General features: G+C 43.4%; 1 protein-coding gene across 1 annotated transcript in view; it reads left to right on the plus strand.

Annotated features, from left to right (window-relative positions):
• Positions 1 to 284: 284 nt before the first annotated feature.
• LOC118413133 (adapter protein CIKS-like) overlaps positions 285 to 11,435 on the plus strand; it is a 13,372-nt gene continuing 2,221 nt past the window's right edge. The window contains exons 1-6 of the mRNA XM_035816312.1: positions 285 to 566; positions 1,978 to 2,153; positions 2,744 to 2,897; positions 4,866 to 6,263; positions 7,703 to 7,878; positions 8,376 to 8,541. Of these exons, the coding sequence (XP_035672205.1) occupies positions 2,013 to 2,153; positions 2,744 to 2,897; positions 4,866 to 6,263; positions 7,703 to 7,878; positions 8,376 to 8,541 (2,035 nt within the window). The 5' untranslated portion in view covers positions 285 to 566; positions 1,978 to 2,012. The remainder of the gene's footprint in view (positions 567 to 1,977; positions 2,154 to 2,743; positions 2,898 to 4,865; positions 6,264 to 7,702; positions 7,879 to 8,375; positions 8,542 to 11,435) is intronic.

The following is an 11,435-nucleotide window of genomic DNA, read 5'->3' on the forward strand; positions in this document are numbered from 1 at the left end:
AGTGACACGCAACTGCCAGTCTAACTATTCTAACTATGTTAACTATTCTTCCTGTGGTCTATTCACTTGTTAAACTGATACATCAAATCAGAGAAAGGTTGACATACCATAACAAAGATAATTTAAGTGCCCCCCTCCCCATACATTCAAAATCATGAACGGACAAGTCAAAACGTGTTTGCTGCATCGTTTTAGACACAGTATGTCACTATAACTATTTGCAACTACAACCTGTTAATTCATTGTTACCATAAGATAATGCCTGAATATGTTTTAGGGGGCGAGCGTACCTAAACCTGCGAAATCAGACGATGTTTTTCCAAATTCCCTCCAGAAAATCCCGCCATTCACTTTTCAAAGGCCACCATCTTGTCGCAGTGCACTCTGGGTCAGAAAATGATATGTCCAACATGATTGGTCAAAGCTTTGTACCTTTGACCAATAAGATACGCTGTAACAAAAAAGCTCACCTGACCAACGTGAACTTTGCAACTTGCTCAGGTCCTGCCACAAACTTCAACAGTTTCTCAAATATTTTGGTTGTGACAGTGATTCAGTTTATGCAGGTACGTAGTATTACTCAATTTTACATTGTTGTACCGCAAGGAATGGTTGTATGTCCTGAAATAAGCTGTTTATCTTGTGAAAAAGGGACAACAACAACATTATGGCGACGATGCAATTTTGGTGGGTCACAAAGGCGGAAGTAAAATTTTTCAAAAATCATTAGTCGCAGTTTTTCTTTGTCACGGCTTAATGTTTCTTGCCTGACGTGATCTGCGTCCTGCGTTGAACCCTTGTAGGGATCTTATTACGAAGTGTGAGTCACGCTGTAGGCGTGTACTGTTGAAAGTATCCAAGTAACACTAAATATTATGTAACACTCTACTACTATAGACTAGTACTCTCTAGCTCAGCGCTAGAGTACTGGAGATCCAACGCACTCAAAGTTTCAAACATATACAAGTGTTTGTACATTGTCAGGTGGGTGTTCATATAAGATTCTTTTTACTGGATTTATATTATTTGTTGTCTTTTGTCGGATATCTATAAATGGGGGCCTTGGTTTTACTGTTTCTTTAATTGAGACATCATTGATTGATAATATAAAGAGGGTTGAATTCTGTATGCTAGTTGACCCCATTGGTTTTCCCAAACTTTTGTGTTTGTCACAAATTAATTGACTTAATCCTGCTTTTGATTTGATGAACTCACATTTGGCACATAAAAGTATTTGCAAGAAGGAGGCACAACAGGGTGTGTGGTGCATGGGTTGTTTGGACAACATTCCATGGCCAGGTGCAGGTTTTTTTTTGGGGGGGGGGGGGGTGGTCCCGTGTGGTATAACTATTAAAATCAGTAAAATTCCATCATGTTTTTCAATGTTTATCTTTCTTGGCTAGTTCCAATTTATAAAGAAATTGTGTTTTTAATTTGCTTAATCATGTAAGAGTAAGTAGCATATACTGTAAATGCAGAAACTTTCGCGGTGGTTTAATGTTTGCGTTTTTAGTGGTGGTTGCTTCACCGCGAACTTAAAACCACCGCGAACATTTTTCCATGGCAGTAAGAAACTGCAGTGCATGGTGCTATCACGAAATTAAAACCACCGCGAAAAGTCCTTTTTCCCCCGCTGCCACGAAATTTAATCCCCGTGAACTTAAATACATTTACAGTATATCATTTTTGTGTGAGCTTAATTGTTACTCTGAAGAAATTATATATGATAAGTAGATTTTGTTCTGTGGGCCCCATTTTTTTTTTTTTTAAACAGAGAGAGAGAGAGTATAAATTTTAAAGCTAGCAAGGACTGCTTACCAAAAAAAAATTACATACTTCCATGGATGCGCCTATTCTCAAGTTTTAGTCATGAGCACCAAAACTGGCTGTCATTTGCTGTATCTAGACAACACTTGTACTTTAATAGCATGAAACTACAATACAGGCCTCGGTGTTTATTCCTTCACTGTGTTCCAGGTTAGATAGGACATCTCCCCAGAGTAGACACCACCATGGCTGACCAGCACCACCTCAGCCAGCTGAAGCTGCCGTACCTGAAGCGGCTAGCAGAGAAGCTGGATCCGAAGACAACCATCGGCCATGACTGGAGGGACGTCGCTGATGGGCTGGGGTTTAGCATGGACAGTATCCGGGTAAGTCAACATTTTAATACAGAGCATGGTTCTCATTTTATAAGATTTTCAGTAAACCCATGCTTACCTCTCAGCATTCCTATGGGGGTGTGGGGATCATAGAATTGGGCAAAAAGTTGGGAAATTGGCCAGGGGGGTCAGTCAACGTTAAGGTAAATGTCTCGCCACCAACTTTCCACAGACTGGTTGCACAGCCGCCCAACTCCTGCAGGGTTGGACAAGTCCACTAGCCCTATTGTCCCGGGCAAGTGAAAGTGCTGATCAGGCAAGTGCATGTCCTACCCCACTTGCCCGATTGGGTAAGTTAGATTTTTTCCATTTTAGAAAACTTGTCCAACCCACGAGGGGGGAGACAGGGAAAGAGGTCTGTCTGGAAGGAACCCTGGAGAAGGAGGTTGTGTGTGTTGGCTTCATTTAATACAGGTCATGTGATTGTATGGTGACTACTACTTAAGAAATGCATTATGAACTTTGGTCTTGAGATTCAATTTTCAAAAAAGCTTGGACAAGGATGATACAAGACACAAGATGTGTAACCTGGATACAGAAAATGCCTGGCTAAGGTATTTTTTCATGTTTCAATCCTCCAGCATGTTGAAAGCACGAGCCAAGGCTCCAGCCCCACCATCCAGGTGCTGAACCTGTGCTCACACAAGGCTGGCTTCACCGTGGGCAAGCTCAGGGGGGTGTTCCACTCAGTGGAACGGCACGACTGTATCCTCATTCTGGATGAGGCAGCAGAGGGTAAGTAAGCACAGACTAGTAGCCAACAACTGAAAAAAAAAAGAAACAAAGTACAAAGAATAATATAGTGTGTCATGATCAGCAGTGGTTGGGCTTCATGATCAGAAGAATGCTGGAATGAAACCAGTGTGGTACCTGTAAATGTAATGTAACTGTATAGTTAAGTAAAGATGACTACTTTATGGCCTTTTAGCCATAAAAAAATGGACAGATGTACACGGATTGTCAGGATTCTTGTTTCCCATGTAATAACTATTATACCATGCATTATCAACTGTCTAAGGGACCGTACGATATTTATTGGGGGGGGGGGGAGGGCTGGTGCATTGGAAGTCGGATCAAAAAATTTTTTGATGGCCCTCCCCCTCATCTCAAAAAAATTTAACGTGACCCTCCCCCTCCACCTAAAAAAAATCAACATGACCCTCCCCCCGACAGGCATCTGAAAAACAGGTAGAAAAACAACCGAAAAAATAATCTTAATATAGACGTCAGGGCACAAGGGCGCCTGTGTTCTCGCCAGGATTTTTTCACAGCGTCGGTGCAGGGGTCCGGGGGCATGCTCCCCCGGGAAAATTTGGATTTTCAAACCCTCTAAAACAGAATTTCCTGCAACTTGATAGGAAAATTATGCCCTTGAGATTGGATGCCGGTTGCCTTTTTTACTCCCGTTTTTCAGTAATCGACGTCCGCCCTCTCCCCCAAAATACGTTATAACTATCAGCAGTCCATGATCTGGCCCGGGTATTATTTGTCCAGTCATGTCTATATGAAAATTTTGGGGTTTTGATGCTTCCAAACAGGGCTCTAGCCAGTGAGTTCGTCAGCCCATGGAAAAATCCTGCCAATTTTTTTCCGGCATTGAATAGTTAAAAGAATGCCTACCTCGTGCGATCGATGTTGCACCCTCCCGCATCAAATGCTAGTAGTTTTTCCAGAGGATAGAATAAACGTCGCCATCACACCTTGTGTTTTATTTTGCCCGATGATTTTACTCAAATTTATCATTTATCGAATCGGTCGGGTTTTACAAGGCCGCGACGTCATTTTCCACGTTTGTTTCGTGCGACCTCAGGTAACCCCGTTTTAGGCGTGAAATTCTTTGGCTCACCGCTGGATTTCTTTTTACATAGAGTAGAGTAGACCAAGAACGTTATACATTATACGAAGGAGGGCGATCTGCTGCATCTTTGGCAGTGATCAGTGCCGGTGTAGTCTTGAAGGAGTAGCCAGAAAAGACGTACTGGACGCTGCGATCCCTAGTCCGTCTGGGGAGGGGGGCGTGCCGCGCCATGTGCTACGGACGCCAATGCCAGTGCACAGCCGACTCGATCGACACTTGACAACAATATTGCGGCCCCTTTTTCTGCCGCAAATTTTGTCTTTTTGAAACAAAAGAAATGTTTAAAATAAAAAATAAAGTGTATAGTTTTGGATTCTTCACATATTTACCGTGCACCGCTTTTGTAACTTAAATATTTTGGGAAACTCAGCCGAGCCGAGTGCGTCTTTCCAGAAAAAAATAAGTCTGTAGACGGAATGACGTATGCCTGGCGGGAACACTGGTCCAGGGCAGCGCCACTTTGAAGCTCTTGCATTTTAGGCTATTCAGAAGGCTTATTTTATCAGTTTTAGGGCCATGTCAAGATATCAAAACAAAAAGAGTATAAACAATTCTTTCAAAAAAATTAACATGGCCCTCCCCCCTATCTAAAAAAAAATTAACATGGCCCTCCCCCCACCTCAAAAAAAATTAACATGGCCCTCCCCTCCTAACGCACCAGCCCTCCCCCCCTGATAAATATCGTACAGTCCCTAAGGCTGTGTATCCTTTTGCAACATATTGAAATTTACATTTCTCAAGTGTATGTGTCAGCCATATGAGAAGTAGAATTATTTGCACCGTGAATGATGGATCAGTATGCTGCAGGCCTAGACAGTGTTTGCTAACTCTTTCTCTTTCTACAGAAGTCGCAGCCACCTCGCAGAGAAAAGCCAGTCCTTCTGCAGTAGAACACGACGACCGGTACCACCCTGTCAGCTTGACCAGCGAAGGACAAGTATCCCTGGCAACAAGCCAAAACAGCAGCCTCCGCTCCGAGCCAGTAGAGAGCGAGGATGTGCCCGATAACACCCGGAGTTTAAACAGCCGTCCTGCGCAGGGGGATGTGTGGGTGAGACAGCAACCTGCGCCAGACAGAAGCTGGCACCATGTTCAGCAGGGTGCTGATTCGAACGTTCCATTTGGCAGTACTAGTGCCGCAGCCATGTCGATGAGTCAGAATCAAAGCGCGGGCGGCGCGTCTGGGACGGTCAGCAGACTGGCACCAAGAGGTCAGAGTAGGACAACCAGCATGGAGGGGTCGGTGACCTCTGGGATGTTGACCCTGAACATAGCAGGGCAGGAGAATGGCGGAATGGAATGTGGGGAACAGAAGTCTAACGTAGAAAGTACATGTAGCACACATGCCAATGCTGGAAGCACGGGGCCACGCTCGACATGTTCGGACAGAAAAGAGCCATGCTCCTCTAGTTTTCAAGACGAGACGGAAAGTGTCCCGTCACCGTCTTACCCCTACTCTCCGAGTTCCCGCGGTGACCAAGATCTCTCCACTGATGACATCCTAACGAGCGATGAGGGCCAGCCCAACCAGCCTAACCTGCCTCCCATCGGTAGTTTCATGCCCGACAATACTCCTAGGACTCTAACGAGTAATGACTTTTATCCTGTAGCACAGCAATATCCCAACGGGCAGCAGTACAATATGCCCATGGGACCGCCACAGTACAACCACCCCGGTATGAATGGTCACCAAAATCCATGGTTGAATGGTGCTGCCAGGCCCAGGGTTGGCTGTGTTGCTGCCCGTATGCCCTACGGTAGAGACATGGGGGCGCCACAGTGTAACGGTGCCGTGGGTGGGAGTAGAGGGCACCCGTACATGCAGCATGACCTACCGATGAGGGTTCCTCACCACCCCTCCCAACCACTGGTGAATGGTCCCTACCAACCCAATGCTCCTCCATACCACGCATACAATGGATATCCCCCACCACCACAACAAAATTCCATGCCTCAGAAACAGCACGTGCAGAACGCAGCCACGGGGCCGAGCTCGGAATCCGGCATGTCATCAGCACCCGACAGCTTCCGCGCCAGTGGCAGCAACACCGGTACTTCCAGAAACGAGAGCGGCGTGGCCCACCCTCAGATGGTCCGGGCCATGTCCATGCCGCCCGCCGCGGCACCAGGAGGCATGATGGGAGCTTGCGGGGGAGCAGCGATGCAGAATGGAGCGCCGTCCCCGCACTGTAACCGCTCCCTGTCCGTCAACTACCCTCCAACTGCACCCGACCCAGTACCAGGTATGCAGTCAAAGGGGACAGCCCTATGTACTGACACACCTATATGTAGTGTTACCCCTAATTTCTGGACTCCTATGTGAGACTCACTGAGAGTTAGAGTTAGGGTCAGTGTTTGGGTTAGGTGTCAAAACATAGGGGTGTAACCAAAGTCAAAATCTATAGCTACTTGTACTACATAGATCTCTTTGTATTAGTATAATGGCTGTTTAGTGGTACAAACATTCTACTAGTACTTTATTAATTAATTGTAAGCATACAGTGATGCATTAGCCGGTTAGATTACTCTGAACAACCTGTCACATATTTTGGGGACATCAAGTTAAGTGTACATTTTTGGGGGGATTTTTTTCTGATACCTTTATTGGCAAGTCAGGACTCGAAATTCATTTTTGGGATTAGGTGCACTGGCGCACCCAACTTAAAAAATTGGGTGCACCAAAAACCTTTTGGGTGCACCACTTAAATTTAAGTAATAACCTAATAATAAAACTTAGTTACCAGATTCTTAGCTATCAGATTCTTAAACAAGTACCATGACAGACATTTTTATTTTCTTTCTAACACTTAGATGTCAAGAATATGATGTATACTACTAGGATACTTTAATATCTTTACATACATAAACGTAAGAAAATATTTGGGTGAACCCTGTGCACCCACAGACAAAAAATTGGGTGCACAGCTCCAATTTTGGGTGCACCTGGGTGCACATGCACCCAGTATTTCGAGCCCTGCAAGTGGTCCTGGCAGACTAAGAAAATTGTCAGTAATGAAAATATTGAACCATCACTTGACTGTATTGTCCAGTTTGGAAACAGTCTTTTATGGATTAAGAAAATGTAAGTCTAGAATTTATTGAATCTTCTCTGTGACGATCATAAATCACAATGCAATTGTATTTGCAAAATTCAAAATTGCATTTTCACATTTGTATTGATTGTTCGGTGGTTACGGGGACTTTATTAACTGCCTAATTAAAAATCAATAATTTCTCTATAATTCTGTATGTTTAATATATTTTCTTTGGCGCAAACGCCCCGGTGTAGCATTCATCATTATCTAGTGAAAAACGAAGTTTGGTGTTGCTTGTAATTGCCTAAGCTGTGTACTTTTTCATTAAATAAAAATAATGAGATGGAAAGTAGGACATGATGACGTCATAATGACGTCATCCATAAGGTTTCAAAAATTATTTCTAGAAACCTTATGTTTTCACCTACCAATATCCATTACAACCCAAGTTCTCTCAATTAGCCGCCCCGGAAACCTTAAAAAAGAGCAGCTGGTGTGGAAGAGCCAATATCAGGGCATAAGAGTCATAGAGCCAGTGGACATCTGGGAATAGCGGCTAAGGCGGACAGGGCTCTTCAGATAAAATGAAGGTTATTGATTGAATGATTGATTGACTGAAGTCTAACCGAGAGAGACTGTTTTTCCAGCAACATCGGAGAGGATTTTCATCACCTACTCCCACGAGAACGAGGTCCACCTCGTGCGGGTCTTAGACATGGCCAAGAAGCTGTTTAGGGAGGGGTTCTTCGTGGAGGTGGACATGTTTGAGCGACACTTTGCTGGCATGGACAAGATGGGATGGCTGGACGGCAGAATAAAGGGAGTGAGTAGGATTAATTAGATCAATGTCAATGGATCATAAAGGTGTCAATGCAGACTGCATGGTATCTGAGTGAAACTCTAACAAAAGCTCTCTCGATCTGCTCGCAAGGAAACACATACATGGTGAGAGGGAGTGGTTAGTGGGTGTGCTCAAGGTCACAAGGGCAATGCCTTTAGTTATGTGATCTGGCGAGTGAGGATCTTTCTCAATGGTAAAATCCCAAGGATTCCACTCAAAGGTCCACTCTTGCTTTTCTATAGAGTATCCCCAAAGTATAACAGGTTTCATTTTCATAGTTGAACAGTTTTGAAATGCCAAATTCATGCAGGCTCTATGGGCCCGAGCAGCACAAACGATCCAGTACCAAAAAAAAAAATGGCCGGGAAATTGTGTGTGTGTATTATAAGCCAAAAAAGGCCCAAAAAGCCTGGAAGGCTAAAACAGTTGTACTAACACAGATGAGTCTTGAGTTGAAGGTTTCATTTTCCTCTCCCCAGGCAGCGTTTGTGATCATCATCTGCAGTCCCCAGTACCTGTTGGATGTTGAGCAGAAGAGTGACAGTATGGAGGGGCTGAACACCTTGTACATCCACAGGTCCCTCCAGACAGAGTACCTGGAAAATAGGGCCTGCAACTATCGCTTCATCCCCATCCTGTTTGATGGTACATCATCGTTTTGTTTTCTTATAGTTATAGTCAAACACATCAATTTTGGTATTTATCTGAATGTATGACAGTGACTCAATTCATTGTAGTCCTGTCTCTCTTTCCTGTCCTGACGCTAAAGGCTCTCATCAACTAGTAACTAGGGATGCGTACCTAAACCCACGTTTAGGTACAGGTCCAAATTCGAATCCAGAGGTTTAGGTACAGGTCCGGACCTAATGAGTCCGGACCTAAATGCATGGCATTGAATATTATATCATAATATTATGTTATATTATGTTATAATGGCAAAACAATGTATTAAAAAGGGTAGAAGCATGTTTGAACCAATAAAAACGTGTTTATTATGGTAGACACATGATGCAACAAAAATTTGACCCTTGTTGCTTTTCCCTCACTGGGGCTCAGAGACTGCTATGGTGATTTCACAGTAATTTTATCTGTCAAAGAGGCCATCCCCTGACCTGTTATCCTGCCTGGCTTGCACTAATTAGATACAGGTCCAGTACCGGTACACCAGGGTTCGGTTTTTTGCCGGGGCGCCGCAGGCGCCCGGCTTTGTCCCCGGTTTAATGGTTCGTCCTTGGATGGGTCTGCTATGGTCGCAAAATGTACCGTGCGTTTTTACGACAATTCTCAGCCCTTCTCAGCCCTTCAAATAAACGCAATGTACCGTGCGTTTTTACGACAATTCTCAGCCCTTCTTAGCCCTTCAAATAAACGTTGTAAGAATACTGTTTATCCATGACCTCTACTCGTACAGAAAACATTGCAGCGCTCATTAGCAAAGTCTAGGAAAGGAAAATGTTTCTTGATTTGCAGTAAAACACTGGTCATGTAACATTTGAGGAGTTGTCGTTAAATCGCACGGTTCATTTTGCGATAGCGTTGACGGGTCCGGGTATTTAGCGGAATAACCCGGAATAACCCGGAATAACCCGGAATAACCTTAATAAAGGATGAAAGCTACCGAAATACAGTGTGCTTTGATAAGTTAAGATCGCAGAATGCAATATTTTGGCATAAAATAATGTATATATGGCCATGGGAACAAGAAATATTACGGTTATTCCGGGTTATTCCGGGTCATTTCGGGTTATTCCGGTAAATACCCTCACGGGCGTTGACGGTGCGGAGGAGGTGAGATTTTTATCGTACAGAAATTGGTACAGTTTGTAAAGTTATCTTTCTGGAATTCGGATGTATTAAAATATAACATTACATTCTAAGGCGTAGTGTCATGTGAGTAAAATGAGCACGACATTTGACGAAAGATTTTGTGGAGGGTATACAGTCAAGTTTATTGTGCAACGATTGGAACAGTTTACGTGCGGGTGGGAGGGGGGCGTGCGTCTATATATGCAGCTGCAGGAGGTCCTGCAGGACATTTTCGATCGTAAGAGTAACGTACAATTTGAAAAGATAGTGATCATGAATTCGGACACATTGAAACATATTTCCAAGGAACGGTATATAGTTTTTTTAGTAAAACCAGTGTGTGGGGATTGACGAGAATTTAGATAGTTTAATGGTGCACTGTGCTTGAGCCGATGCGAGGCATTATGCAGGGCATTTTTGATTGTAAAAATATCGTACAAGTTGAAAAGATGGATCGGATTCTAATACATTAAAACATACATTTCCAAAGAATAGTAGAAAACAACGGATTGTAGCTAACTGTTAAACAATCAGCAAAGCAGTTGGCAAGATGTCACACCTGAACTTTTGTAGATTTTTGCTTTTTGTTGGTACTAGTAAGATGTTATGTGATCAAGACAATATTTTCTTTCTGTTTCAGTGACGCCTTAGACTGTTCTCTGCTATATATACAAGTGACACAGTAATATACAGAAACTTACAGCTAGCAAAAGTCTGTACTCAATAAGATTTTACACAGTACACATTTATACTTCTTCTGCTGAAATCTACGCATTACATTTTGCATCCAACCAAAGAGGTTTGAAAGAGAGTCCTTGATCCAACCAAATTAGACCTTGAGACCTATTAACAGATCATTGATCACTGTGCATTTTGCACATACCAGACTCAATCGTGCCACTGAGCACTGCATTTTGCACACACCAGACCAATTGTGCCACTGAGCACTGTGCATTTTGCACACACCAGACCTATCGTGCCATTGAGCACTGTGCATTTTGCACACACCAGACCTATCGTGCCATTGAGCACTGTGCATTTTGCACACACCAGACCAATCGTGCCATTGAGCACTGTGCATTTTGCACACACCAGACCAATCGTGCCATTGAGCACTGTGCATTTTGCACACACCAGACTCAATCGTGCCACTGAGCACTGTGCATTGTGCAAATAAAGTCAAGCAAAGAACACATATATTGTGAACAATGTGTGAATCTATTTTATCGGGAAAATACCACCAAGGTGACATCATTTTCAGTGGAGATAATAGAGGCAAACAATGCACTGCAAATGCTTTAATGGCAGTTGTTAACCACAGTACTTGCAGACAAGCAATTACCTGGACAAGTACAGACCTTGATGGTGTACTTTTTCAAGGAGATGCACTATACACCTACATAAAACCATCACTAAGATCTGGTGTGGAGTTCCTCTCCGTTGATGATATTCCAGACTATTTGCAACTTTACAACAATACTGTACGTGTATCAATAAAAGAGTCTTACACTGGAGACATATTTGCCACAGAAGCAGTCTATCCTTATTACACCTTAAAGAAAGCCCTAGAAGCAGCATTTGCTGAATCCAACACTTGTCTTTTCATAACAGCACATGGAATAACTGGTTCAACAGTAGCATTGTTGCACGCTGATAACAAGTATTTTGTTTATGACTCACATGCCAGAAGTCCCATAACAGCATTGCCAGATAGCAGTGATACCAAGATTTTG

This window comes from Branchiostoma floridae, chromosome 4, assembly GCF_000003815.2.
Source record: "Branchiostoma floridae strain S238N-H82 chromosome 4, Bfl_VNyyK, whole genome shotgun sequence".
NCBI lineage: Eukaryota > Metazoa > Chordata > Leptocardii > Amphioxiformes > Branchiostomatidae > Branchiostoma > Branchiostoma floridae.